A 14,366-nucleotide genomic window follows, 5' to 3' on the forward strand; every position below is an offset into this window, starting at 1 on the left:
AAAGTACGGGTGTCAGTTCATTGGTTTGGACCAATTTGAGTTCGGGTTGACTCGGTTTAAGTGTGAGAATGGTGAATCCAAAGCCAAACCAATAAGGAAAATTCGGTTTCAGTTCAATTTGATTTTGGGTTTGGGTTTGCTTCGATTTTTTATACTGATTTGTGATTGGGTCAGTTTTAGTTTTTTTAATACGTTTCAGGATGTTATCGGCTATTTTAGATTTTGTCTGAGTTTTGAACCAGTTTTGGGTTTGGTATCGGGTTCTTATGTTTTTAATATGGTTCGATTTTGGGGTTATAATACACCAGCTTGAAAGAAGCCTAATAAGGGATTCGGCTTTTCTCTTTACCATCCATCACCCAAGTCGGTCCATAACTACCTAGGCGAACAACACATGGTGAGGTGATGATCCAACGGTGTGAGGAAGACGTGGAAAAAGAGATGCTGACAAAAGCTCAGAGAACGAGGTGTCAAGAACTGTTGGATCATTGCCTCACCATGTATCGCTCTCCCAAGTAACCATAGGCAAGACCTAGGTGATAGGTGTTAAGAAAAGGAGCCGGATCCACATTAAGCCTTGGTTTGATACAATTTGGGCCAGCTTGATTTGATTCAAGTCAATTTACTCGGCTTGACCCGATTTTAACACCACTAATATAAAGCAATTCACATACGGAAGTGATGTTAAAATATATCCAATCTCGGCTGGATTTGCCCCATCCAAACCGAACCAAGCCGACCGGGCCATGGGTCGGAAATCTCAGCTGAACCAGGCAAAAATTGGTTTGGAAACGGTTTAGCCTGAATCAACCCAGCCCAAGTTGCATGGTAACACTTCATGTGTAGCGGCTATCTCTACCTAAGGGTGTAAATTTCAAACCGAATTCGAAATCGAGACGAATTAATTGGATTGGATCCTCAATTAGGCTCGATTTCGGTTTAGGATGTAAGAACCATAGGTTCGAACTGAACCGAATCAAATTGCTCTTAAAACCAAAAAAATGAAAAAAAACCCAGTATCATTAAGAGAGATTTTTTAGATGTAAGTCTTTTTTTGCAATTTATCATCACATAGTTACATTCTAAGACAATTTTAGAGTTAGCCATGGCCATAAGGCCCATAATTTGAACCCTCTATGGCCTTTGGTCCATCACAACATGGTTCAAAAGTGGAATCGTTTTCATAATCGAATTAAAACTAATATAAAAAATTGAATGAAAACTGCATATCAGAATCGAATTGGAATCAAAATCGAATCGAGTCGAATTGAATCAACTTGAGTATCTAAATTCAGAACCAAATCAGTTCTTGATTCGATTTTGATCCACCTTATCATCACTAAGAACCGAATCAAAATCAAACGAAATAACCAGAACCGAGCCGATTGACACCTGCCTCTCACTCCCAAAAGTTCAATATTCTGCTGCTCCATATACTCCACCAGCACTTTTTTGTGGGCGAGAAGATGCCCCAGCTGACAAGGTGAAATTGGGTTCAATTTCTATAGTTCTATTGGACAACCAAAGACTTGAAAAAAACCCCAAATTTATTTGACCTCTCATTTCGATCTTCCAACATCTCCAGAATCACTCTTATCAGTCTCTGCCTCACTCAGGTTGGCAATGGAGACGGCATTCCGAGCAGCTGCCACGGCAAGGCCACCACTCCCTCCTTCCACTTTCCCTTCCGCACACAGAGCTTCTTCTTCTTCTACTTCTTCTTTCTCTAAACATGCTTCCCGAGCTCAATTTAGACCCACTTCCTTATCACTACCAACCTCAACAACACTCTCTTTGTTTGCTTTCTTTACAGCCCCCAATGAAGCCATGGCTTTCAGCTTCTCCAAAGAACAGATAATGTCTTCTCTAACCCAAGTAAGTCCACTACCCTTTAAAACTAATTAATTAGAGCTTTCTCTTAATGGATTGATTACCTTCTGGTTCTGTAGGTGGAGAATACAGTTGACCAGGTACAAGTCCTGGGTTCGGAAGTTTTGGACTTCTCTCAACGTGTTCTTCAGGTGGTGATCGAAACTGTCAAACCCAGTGTTGATTTGGCATTGCCGATTCTGCAGAAGGCAGGGGATCAGGCATTAAAGGTTGCTTCACCTGCAATTTCTGAGGCTTCCAAGAAATCCCAAGAAGCCATTCAAAGCTCAGGATTTGATACTGAACCAGTTGTTGGTGCTGCTAAGGTTCTCTCTGTTCAATTTTTCTTTGAAATAATCATTTGACCATGAAAATTCTACGCGCCCTGAATTCGTACTTAGTTTTGGGAACCAAGTTTCTTGCCTTATAGGTGTTTGTAATTAATACCCAATTATATTTGATATAGGCTCATTTAGTTTTCTTCATCACAGACTGTGGCTGGTGTAGCTCAGCAGACTACAAAAGTGATCGAAGGTGCCAAACCCATTGCTTCCTCAACTGTGGATACAATATTATCAACGGACCCTGTGACATTGGCTACTACTGCTGGAGCATTGTTCCTTGTATACCTTCTTCTTCCACCTGTCTGGTCTGTAATCTCTTTTGGACTTCGTGGTTACAAAGGTACTTTTGCTGCTGCACTGTGTAAATTTGTGCTTCATTCTAGTTTTTATTTGGATCACATGTTTTTTCTTTTTGGGTGAAAGGAGATATATTAAAGAAAGAAAAATCAAGAATGAACATAGAAGCCAAGAGGCTTAGTTAAGAATAAATACAGAAGCCAAAAGGCTTCAAAGGGGAGAGACCCTTACAAGAATAAACATAGAACCAAGAGGCTTAGCCAAGAAAGAAAAACAACCATCAAAAGGATTATACATCAAAAACCAAGGGGAGGGAAGAAACATCTCAAAGAATGATACAACAAAGCCAAGGAAGCAAAGAAAACAATTCATAGGAGGATATAAAAAAATCATGGGGCGGGGAGAACAAATGAAAAGGGGGGATACATTAAGATCAAGAGGGGGAAGAAGCAAGAGGAAGATCTAAAGATAAGGCAATTGCGAGATTCTAACACACCTAGGGCACACTGAACAACTGGCAGAATTTTATTTCGAACATCGAATATGATATCTTTCCAAATCTGCTCAATAGGATGCAACAAAGTTTGAATTGCATGCTGGCATGGGGTAGGAGCTAAAGTTGTAAAGTTTAGCTAATATGCTGTGGTTCTGTTATCCACTAGGTGAGCTCACTCCTGCGCAGACCCTTGATCTGCTGTCTACACGGAATCATCTTTTGATAGATATTCGATCAGAGAAGGACAAGAACAAAGCTGGAGTTCCTCGCCTTCCATCTAGTGTTAAAAACAAGATGATCTCAGTTCCGTAAGTAATTCTGGTTCTTGAATTGGACATAATTCCATCATCTTTCATGAATGTTCTATAAAAAGCATCTATATGACCACTATTACTACATGCTATCGATGTTTTAGTTTGGAGGAACTCCCGACCAAGTTAAAAGGCCTGGTTAGAAGTGTTAAGAAGTTGGAAGCTGAAATTGTTGCTCTCAAGATTTCATTTCTCAAGAGGATTAACAAAGGTTCCAACATTGTAATCATGGGCTCGTAGGTTCTTTCCTCGTCCTCCTCATATGTTCAAGAAAAGTGTCAAAACTAGTTAATTTTTCTTATTTTCTTCATTCAACTCAATTCATTTCTCCTTTTATCATCATTTTACATTAATGAAGCTTGGGAAATTCTTTATCATTGTGAAATATTCAGGTACTCTGACACAGAGAAAACAGTGGCAAAGGCACTAACAAGCTTTGGATTTAAGAACTGCTGGATCATGGCTGATGGGTTCTCTGGGAACAAAGGCTGGTTATCTAGTCAATTAGGGGCAGACTCTTACAATCTCTCTCTTCCAGAGGTTGTGTCACCATCTCGCGTTATCCCTGCAGCAGTGAGGCGTTTTGGTACAACCAGCTCAACAGCACTTCAATCGAGTCCAAAGTTTCTTCCTGGAAGCAAGCAATAATTCGATTTTTTTTTTAAGAATTTGTTTAGGAGTCAAAATAATGTGAAATCTGTATATTTGAAACTAGATCAGTGATTTTTGGAATCAGCTTGTAATTCCTATTAGGAATGGAATCAATCAATCTTTTTGTTGTGCTATACTTTTATTTCAATTTTTTTTTGCATAAAAGCTTCAAGAGGCTTGATTTAAAGGCCTCCAATTGTCAGCATTACAATAAGTGCTTAGCCCGACCGGATCCAACACATTACCAATCCTACTTTTCACTGCTAGTTTCTGCAAAAAAAAACAATTGAAGTAATGTTATTTGGTCCATCCGTTCATCCTACACAGGTAAGTATACTAATTTTAGGAAGAACTGCTATGAACAGTAATGAAGTGTGGTCAACTCAGGTTCTGTTATGCCCTAATGATCAGCAATGAGATATCCTTACATAACACACAGGAACAACAATAACTTAATTGAAACCAACCGAATATACTCACTTCAAATCATGGAGACAGCTTAGAAGAAATAAGATAGAAGAAGAAGGATATGACTTAAATAGTCTCACCCCAAGCCTAGGCTAGTATCTCTCTAACCACCCCGTTATTTCACCAAGAGTAGCATCTCACTGCAGTACTCGCTCATATAAGAATGATATAAACCAAATTTCATTCACAAAATTCTAATTTCAAATGCTTACAGGAAACTCATTCTTATATAGAGAGGCTGAGAGGATTCTAGACCCTCATTGGAACTCCTCATAGACTTAATGGTCTATACATTGACACTTTTTCAGATATTTAAGATCTTTCACAACTAAATAATGAAAATAACCTATTGACATCCCCAAAATGTTAAAATCTCATTTAGAGGATTAGATGTAACTAACTAATTACATTCACTTCGGCCACTTATCCCTCATATATGACCTTTCAAAATAGACCCACTATAATAGCAGACATAAAAAATTCCCATCACATAACCCATTAGACTAGGATTTGGACTTGTTCCGATGTAAATTCTTGTGTTGGAACCTCCCTTGATCTACATCGAACATTCTATGATGTCATAAGATAATTTTCTGACTTTAACTTGTCATAGCTAGAGAGGTTGAGTTGCCTTAAAATCAAGGATTAAAGTATCGGTAATTGGTATCGGTTGTTGTATCAGTCAACTAAGAATTTAAGATACGTATCAGAGGATATCGTATCGTATTGAAGATACAATAAGATATGTTGAAGATCAAGGATTAAAGTATCGGTATCAGTCACCGTATCGATCGACTAAATTTAAAACACATATCAGTGAGGTATCGTATCGTATCGTGTCGGAGATACTTTAAACCATGCTTAAAATTGGATATGTCAAAAGCTTATGATAGAATAGAGTGGGGGTTTTATTAGAGCTTTGTTAAAGTTCATTGATTTTTGTGAGAATTGGTGTAACTTGATCCATGTTCTCATGTCTTCGGAGTCTAACTCAATTAAATTTAAAGGTTGTAGTTTAACTTTTTAATAACATTTTAGAGGCTTTTAGGGGCATTAGACAAGGTTGTCCCCTTAATCCTTATTTATTCATCATTGTTATGGAATGACTCTCGATTATTAGGGTTCTTTCAAGGGAAATTTTTCTCATGGGTATATCTACATCAGAGATCACTCATCTAATTTTTGTGGATGACACATTTCTCTTTTGTAGGGCCTCTCTTCAGGATATCTATTCCATACAAAGCCATTTTGGACCTCTTCCTATCTGGTCAAAAAGTTAATTTTCAACAAAGTGAAACTAACCTTAAGAGTTTTTTTTAGACATTTCCTATCAAGGGACTTAGGCCAACTAGGATGAATACATGAAGGCCACCAGGTGGCATCCCAACTCAAGGAGGGCAGCAGGGGGAGAAAGGGGGACTCGAACTCAAGACATGTCATGGCAGTAACTACTTCAACAAGCAACCCTTAACCAATTGCGCTAGCAGTTATTGGCAAACTAACCCTGAGACTGAAAGAGGCAAATTTTCAGTATTTGAATATTAAAGATATGCCCTTTGATTCTATTAACATGTAGGACACTCATACAAATCTTCTTGCCAATCCAAAGTTCTTGACAGAATTCAAAGTAAACTTTCTACTTGGAAGGGCTCTCCTCTCACATCTGCAAGAAGGGCTATTTTAGTTAAATTTGTTCTCAATTCCTTCCTACTTACCTTATGTCTTGCATTCTCTTTCCTAAATGTGTTTGTGCTAAGCTTGATATCATTGATGCTCATCTTTTAGAGGAGATTTTGGGGATTCTAAACACCTGTCCCTCATCGGCTAGGAGGAAGGATGCAAATCCAAGGTTCCTGGGGGACTTGGCTTTAGACATATTTTGGTTCATAACTCTGCTTGATCTCCTTAACAATTTGGGTAGGAGACTTATTTATAATCCATCTTCTCCATGGAGTAGAATTCTCAAGGCTAAGTACTTCCCACAAAATAGTTTTATTGGATGCAAATTGCACTTCCATTGCCATGTGAACTGATTGGGTAGTGGTTTTCACTTTTCTAGAGTAAGAAGAAAAGCACCGGTCATAGAAAGGTTGCAAAGGGAATTTAAAGGAAAGAGAAGTGAAGTGAAGTTTTCATATTTAAAAAAGAAATATTTGTAATCATTATCCCATATGATCCAATGTGATTATATAAATTGTTTAATTTTTTTAACTATATTTAATAATGATACATTTTACATGTACTTTATAATTTACATATTATAGCAAAGGATTTTGGACGTAAAGTAAAGTGAAGTTTTTATAACCAAATATGAAATTATTTGAAATTAATGTTATAGTCACACGGAGTAATGATTACATATATTTCTTTTTTAAATATAAAAAGTTCACTTCCCTTCTCTTCCCTTTAATTCCCCTTACAACCAAACATAATCGTAAAAAATGGATATATTTTTGCTGATCAATGAACTAGGAAAACTAGAAAGGACTTTACCAAAAGTAAAAGGAAATCACACTCCCCTCCCCTGAACTATGACTTAAGTTCTCCTCATATACTTTCATAAATACCAATCCCCTCCCTTCTAGTTTGAAGATTCTATCAATCGTTCCTTAAGTGATTGACGGGGTTAACTTGACACATGAAAAGACCAATTACCCTTGTAGCAATATGCCTATATTCTTTTCCTTCTTTCTCTTTTCCTCGTCAGGATCCTCATTTCTCTGAAACAACACACGTTTGGGAGCTGAGATGGTGCCATGGGTAGCTAAAACATAAAACTAGAAAATAAGGCTATCTCTCTCTCTCTCTCTCTCTCTAGTGCGACGGGAGTGAATTTTGAGGTTTCCGTCTGGATTTGGAGGCATTCACTTTCAAGGCAGGGTCTCAAATCTCATATTAAAGGTAGTCTCTAACAAGACCATGGCAAGCTTCTGGCCTTCCTTTGTTCTTGCATTGCTCAACAAAGAATGAAACAGAAAATTGTAGTATTTTCTCATTTTTAAGATCAATAAACCCATCTTCAGCTTGGCACAGGTGGCCTCAATGTGTTGTTATTCAAAATACCTCCTGCGCACGGTTCTTATATCATTAAAGCAGTAACTAATTCCAACAAAATGCCAACTACATTACTTGAAGCGTTAACAGATCTGCAATGCTGAAGAAGGGTTTACCAATGTGGATTATTGGAAAGATATTTACATTATTCCATTCCACCACATTGTACAACATGAGAAAGGACCAGTTCAGGTCTGAGATCCAACTCAATCCATGTTCTGCTTTCTGGATCAAGCTTTTTAAAATGTGATTTCATATTAATACCAGACACATCTATTTCACTCAATTAAATTTGGATCCAGAACAAGAACAGATCTTCTAAAGATTGGTAAACAAACCCTCCCAAAGACAAGAATTGCAGAGCTCTTAAAAAATAGCCGCTGCTTCAGCAGAATCATAGGTACCTAACCATGTCCTTATCCTGTTCTGAGGGAGTCTAAGCTCTGCACCCCATTTCCCCCAATGCCTTTGTCTCACCCCTCTATCAAGCTTCTTCCTTGAAGAACTCAAACTCGTACCTGTAAATGTGTAATCTTGAATCTTCTGAGGGTAAGGAAAGGTCAATAACGTAGAGAGGGCACAAAAACAGACGGCGCTGAGAATTATACAGAAAGGGCACAGCGACACCGCAACGAAAGCCACGCAGAGAACAAGAAGTTGGTGCGGTTAGGGCTGCGGATCAGAGCAATCAAGAAGGGGCACCGACGATGGTAACACAATGGGTGCAGATCCAAATCGCGATATAGGCAAGGCAACGACGATGGAGCCAATCCAAATGTTTATAATCATTGTCCCATATGATTCAATGTGATTAAATAAAATACTTAATTTTTTTTTAACCATAGTTAATAATGATATAATTTACTTGTACTTTTTATTTTACATATTATAACAAAGGATTTTTAATGTAAAGTAAAATAAAAATTTATAATCAAATATGGAATTATTTGAAGTTAGTGTTATAGTCACATAGAGTAATGATTACATATATTTATAAAAATTTCACTTTCATTTTTTTCCTTTTAATTTTCCTTGCAACCAAACATAACGAAAGAAAATGGACATATTTTTGCTAATCAGTGAGCTAGGAAAGCTAAAAAGGATTTTATTTAAAATAATATATGATTTTATTTTATAAATCATCATTGTTGGGAAGGGGGGGGGGGACAAAAATTAGGTGTCTACATGTATCTAATCTTGTGTCACGCTGTAACTCAGGGGCATGGATTGTCCCTTTGCCCTCTTAGGTTATGTATTAACTGCTGGAAGGATGCCTCGAGACATGACAAGAGTGAAGTGCTATCAACGATCTAACCTTGGGTTCAGCCTCAAGCATCACTCCAATGGTGGCCAGTGGCAATGTGGTTGTCCCCGTTGCAGGAACCGGCCCTAGGCTCTATTATGGGGGATTCATTTTCTATTCGGGAGTGCGCCCCTACGTCCAGACATAGTGGGTGCAAAATGACCATTGCGCCCCTTCTAGTCAATGCTTGAGTGTGGGCTCTCATTGGTCAGGGCACTGGCACAGGGTCCACACTCCTGAACAAAAAACCATTTCCCCTTATTTATGATATGATACTCTATAGATATTATTTTTAGGTTGGGGGGGGGGGGGGAGCTACCATCTTGAGTGTCTACGCCTATACACATGCAGATGCGGAAAAGACTACGCCAGCCCCCACCACATGCATTGAAGATGCCTTTACACATCTTCCCATTGGTCTGCACTGACACAGTGGTCGCGCAAGCAGGTAGCGTTCTCTTGTCCTAAATTTTATCTTACTTTTAAAATCCAAGGGATTTAGACATGGCTTTTGGTATTGGACTCAGATCAGCCATATCAATTTCAGCCTACACCAATACTAATACCTACCGATACAGAATTGATACATGGTACAAACACAGGGTACCTGAAACTATTTGTTTATATCAGTAACTCCAAATTATTCTATATTGTCACTAAAATTGAAGGAGTTTCCTGCATTCTTTTTCCTTCAGCCAGGAGAAACGAAATAGGCTTAGGAAGTTAGGAGTGCAGAAAATATTTATATAAAGTGGGAGTGTAATTCAAAATGGTTGCTCAGCGATTCTCGATTGTATATTCTCTTCCGATGGGGATATGCTTCATCTCATTAATTTGAGGCCCACAAAATAGATCTTTTCTTGTGAAAATTCAAGTAGAGCAAAAGTTTCATGATTATCTAAATGGAATTTATTTTAAAATATTATGTTTTAAAAGGAATATATTTTTTTTTTTCCTATTAACCATGGTGTCTAGGTCAACTTATGTGCACCTCGACTTATCCTTGGGGAGACTATTGCAGCATGTTTCACATGTTCCATGTTTGTCAAACACCCCTCTATAATAAATTCATTAGAGGGTGAAAAAAAAATCATATAGAATACAAATAGCTTTCTTTTTTGTACTTTCAGCCAAAGGAAGTGATGAAAAAGTTGCTACCCACCATATGAGACCGGAGAATGGCAAATTGGTAAATATTTGAGAATATGTAAAATTGAGACTGGTATTTAAATTTGTATAATGATATTTTCATAATTATTTGGTGTAAAAATAGAATTGATTATGTCAGATACATATCAAACACTAAGGGCCCGTTTGGTATCGTTTCTGTTCCAGAAACGCCGTTTCGTGTTAAAAACGAAAATTTCAGTTTCTGTGTCAAAACGCAGTTTTTAAACGAAAAAATGGTGTTTCAAAATTTCAGATTTTTATCAGGGAATTTTTTTTTTTTTTGTAAAATGGAACGAAACTGGGAAGACGGAACTCCAAAATGGAGTTCTGTCCAATCTCGTTTTTTCAATTTTTTTTTTTTCACTTTTTGTTCCAAAAAAACAGAAACGGACCATAAGTACACCAAATAGAAGATTCCGTTTTTTCGTTCCAATAGAACGAAAAAACTCCAGAAACGTTTTTTTAGAACAATACCAAACGGAGCCTAATTTTGATCTTTTGTATTTTGGAATCATTGCCAGAACATTGTTAACAAAAAAGTCACTCAAAAACCATTGAATCAGAAAAAATCAAGAGCGGGTTAACAAATAGGGTCTTCATCATGATGCTTTTTAGATGTAATTTTTATTTTACTTCTTTTCAAATCCAAAGGATTTAGATGTAAAGTTCAGCGAAAATTTAATAATTAAATATAAAATAATTTGAAGTCAGTGACATTTATTTAGGGTAATGATGATTTTGTTTATTAGACTTGAAAATTTTACCTTCCTTCCCTTCAATTTCTCTAGCAACCAAATAGAACCTTTGTGAATTCTATATCAAAATGAATGATGTATACATAAGTTGAAAGGGGAAGGAATCCAAAAGCTGAGGCATTGGCATCCAAAAGATGATTGCTGGGTGATGGCGAAAGACGTGTGTTGTGTCCATGTGATATTGTCCACTTTGGACTAAGGCCCACACGCTATTAACATGCCTCTACATGGAACAGGTTGAACCCTGCTTATTTTTTACCACAATAGTGGTCCCGTTGTGTATAGCCCAGGGTCCCACAAATGATGAGATCAAGGAATATGTCTCACTATATTGTTCGCCATAGGCTGCCCACCAAAGATAGCTTAATGTCTCCCTCAAGGTTTTATATAGACCATGGTCTTCCCTCCTCTCTCTCTTTTAGTTCTTTTCAAATGAAATGCCAAGGCAAGAAGGAAGAAGCCCAGAGGGTAGGGCTTAAAATATCCTCCTAGTTGGAATAAAACCTTCACCATTGCCCTTATCCTTCTGGGTAAAGGTAAATAATCTTTTCTTTCCATGGCCACTTAGTACTGATCGGCCAGTCATCTTTAGAATATTCCTGCCTAAAGTATAGTTTGGATGTGATTCAGGTTTCAATTAATCTTACAGTAAAACCATGCAATTTGAAGAATGGCATGAAACCAGCAAAGTTTGATTGTATATTATACATAAGACTTTTCATATAAACAAGAGGAGAAGGTAAGTGTTTGTCTCTAAAATGAGCTTAGAATGAAATCTTGATGAAAACTAACACATGAAGGACCAAAACGTAGAGTACAAATGCAGACCTGAGTAACATGAGCCTCTGCTGGCTTTCTGTTCGACCTCCTATTTGTGAAGGTCTAGAAGGATAGTCAACAATGTATTCCGAAGAACCCCTCCCCAAGCTGCCTCCGACAAACCGGTTTCTTGCAGTATTCAGCTCTGTGTTCCCACTCTCAAGCCGCCTCCACGATCCATTTAGTTTCTCTAACTCTTGTTTCTTGAGATGGATTTCAGTGACCAAGCCTTCTGCCTGTGCCTACAAAGGAGAAACAAAACGTACACAGGATATTATATTCCAGATCCCAACGGAATTGTTAAGTGCTCACAATAGTTGCTGGGTTGTAAGAGATGCAACTAACTTGCTTAGCAGCTAGTTGTTCAATCGAACTGTGAAGCTGTTTATCCAAAACTTTCTCCCTTTGTGCTGCACAGCAAAAACTGATGTAAGCATTTTTCCCCTTGTTGATTGGTATATAAAAACATCAACTTTGACGACAAATTATTTGCCAACTACTACATTTATGGATTTGGTGAATAGAAAAGGGCTTGTTAACAAATTTCCAGGGAAAATGCTTCCTGGTGCAAATGATGACAAATTGATGCAATAAACCAGGTAGAATACATGGGAAGTTACAAAACAAATAATTATAAAACTTGAAAATGAAAATTTTAGATAGAAAGAACCAATGCAAAGAGAAACTAAAGTCAACAAAGAAATAAGTAGATAGAAATTATCTCGGTAGGAGGCCCTTTTATGATCATATGGTGAAAAAATAATTTTAATAATCAGAAGGGTAGGACTAGTGAGCGAGCCTATGGCGCAACGGTTAAGTTGCACTATTGCAACATGTTGGTTACAGGCATAGTTGTCATGGCGTCGCCTAGGCGGCGATTTGGCGTCCTGACGGAAAAAGAAGTTCATGACAGTGCTACGATTTTTGAGACTCACAAATGGCAGTTGCCATTGGCTGATAGGCGCCGCCATGGACACCAAGTCATGCCTGATTCACTAGGCGGTCGATTTTTTGTAAAATGCAGGCTGATTTTGATAGGGCTATGTTGATTTTTGATGATTTGATGTTGCTTAATGTTGGTTTTATATGTTATAGGGTATATATTGTAGGCTTGTAGCATGCTAAATAACTTTAGAAAATAGGAAAAATAAAAAATGACACATGGGCGATTTGACCACCATAGCAATGTCATAATGGGTGATTCATCGCCAAATCGATTAGCCACCCCTCCACCGACTTGGATCGATTTAACGCCGTGACAACTATGGTTACAGGTTCAAAACATGAAAACAACCTCTCTTACAAAGTAAGGCATTAAGGCTACGTACACTTGTGATGCGGATCCGGGTTCCAAGAACAGGAATCGGATCGCTTAGGGCCCACAATAAAGTAGTAAATTCAAAATTTAAAGAATAATGGCAGTTCTGTAAATAAACTGAAGTTTAAGGGAATGGCAATTAAGTAATTACCAGAAACTTAGAAAAGAGTGGCAGACTTGCAAATAAAAGGAATTTCAAAAGGAGGAAAGGAGGTTAAAGTGACTGGTAGGATATGAAGGGGATTAGAATTATAGGCCAGGGGTAGTCTTGGAAGCAATTATTGGGCATGGGTAAGTAGTAAATAAAGGTGGAATGGAAGGGGTATTAATATGGAGGTAAAACAAAAGAGGGATTTTTACATAAAAGAACAAATACTAAAGGACACAAATCAAGGGGTTTGAGGGGTATAATGGGAAAAACAAAATTAAAGAGTTTTAAACCACTCACGAGTCTTTCTTCTTCTACCTTCAGCCAACGTAAGAGGTGGAAAACCAGGGAGGCTTTGGATCAAGAGAACTCCTTCAATCGGCCTTTGTTTGGCCTGGAATTTCTGGTGAATATCCTCAAGAAGAGGCTCTATCAAACCCATAAAATAGATGCTTGGAACTGCAGGCTGGAAGGACACAGGAAGAACCTGAATTCGAGCCTGGCGGTAGATTAGAGATCAGACCTGAAATCTGTCTTGTAACTCACAGCAGAGGTCACATTCAGGTATGAATTTCTAAGGTTTAAACCACCTCAGAGTGAAGATCAAACGCCCAGAATTTGGAGGGAAAAGAAGAGGAGAGGAAAGATAGCAATCCTCAGTTGTGAGGGTCTATTCCTTCGCCAGAACAGGGGAGGAGGGAAAAAAGAAAAAGTAAACATGAGAGAGTCATGGCAGCCAAAGCTTCAGCCAAGTAAACATCCAATTTCAAATCAAAATTTTAAATCTCTAAACTGAGTTCTCCATTACAGGGCTATTTAAAGAAAAATAATGACATAATTTTGGAAGCTAATTAAAAATGGCAACTAAACCTAGATAGCAACTAAATAAAATCAAATATAAATAAAAGACTGTTAATCTAATCTCTAACCAATAAAGGAAGTAAATAAAAATCAAATCTAAAGATAGCAACTAATTCCATCGTGCAACTGCATCAACTTGCCCCTCCCAGACCCTGTAATAGTGGGAGCCTTGTACACTGGGTTGCTCTTTTCTTTTAGAAGACTATAGGACTCAGACGGGATTGTAAGAATCCAAAAAAAGCCGGGAATTTGTATGCATTTTGCATTGAATTTGGTGATGGTGATTAGTCCAGCCAGAAGATTAGATTCCCATTAAGACAACTGATCACATTTTTAGGTAGAGGTCTCAATTCCTATTTGTTATTTGAATCGAAGCATGAAGATATTAATGCAATTCCCGTGATGGCCAAGTATCTCCATTTAATCTAATGCATATTGGAGAAAAATCCCAGTTATTTGTGCTCATACAATTCAAAGTAAGCCGAACTTTTAGTTCTCCCCC

The 14,366-nt window shown here is 37.8% G+C and overlaps 1 protein-coding gene and 1 long non-coding RNA gene across 2 annotated transcripts; one reads left to right on the forward strand and one right to left on the reverse strand.

Annotated features, from left to right (window-relative positions):
- Nucleotides 1-1,478: 1,478 nt before the first annotated feature.
- On the forward strand, nt 1,479-4,102 carry LOC122075475 (calcium sensing receptor, chloroplastic). Its single transcript, XM_042640513.1, has 6 exons — nt 1,479-1,875; nt 1,950-2,195; nt 2,361-2,553; nt 3,173-3,314; nt 3,422-3,553; nt 3,710-4,102. The coding sequence occupies exons 1-6, from the start codon at nt 1,624-1,626 to the stop codon at nt 3,963-3,965; spliced, it is 1,221 nt and encodes a 406-aa protein (XP_042496447.1). The 5' UTR covers nt 1,479-1,623; the 3' UTR covers nt 3,966-4,102.
- A 7,278-nt stretch (nt 4,103-11,380) lies between these two features.
- Nucleotides 11,381-13,773, reverse strand: LOC122077266. The gene is made up of 2 exons (XR_006139751.1): nt 11,883-13,773; nt 11,381-11,779 (listed from the first exon to the last, which is right to left on the reverse strand). It is a non-coding gene; the product is annotated as an uncharacterized LOC122077266 (long non-coding RNA).
- Nucleotides 13,774-14,366: the final 593 nt, after the last annotated feature.

The sequence above is a fragment of the Macadamia integrifolia genome, chromosome 1, assembly GCF_013358625.1.
Source record: "Macadamia integrifolia cultivar HAES 741 chromosome 1, SCU_Mint_v3, whole genome shotgun sequence".
In the NCBI taxonomy this organism is placed as follows: domain Eukaryota; kingdom Viridiplantae; phylum Streptophyta; class Magnoliopsida; order Proteales; family Proteaceae; genus Macadamia; species Macadamia integrifolia.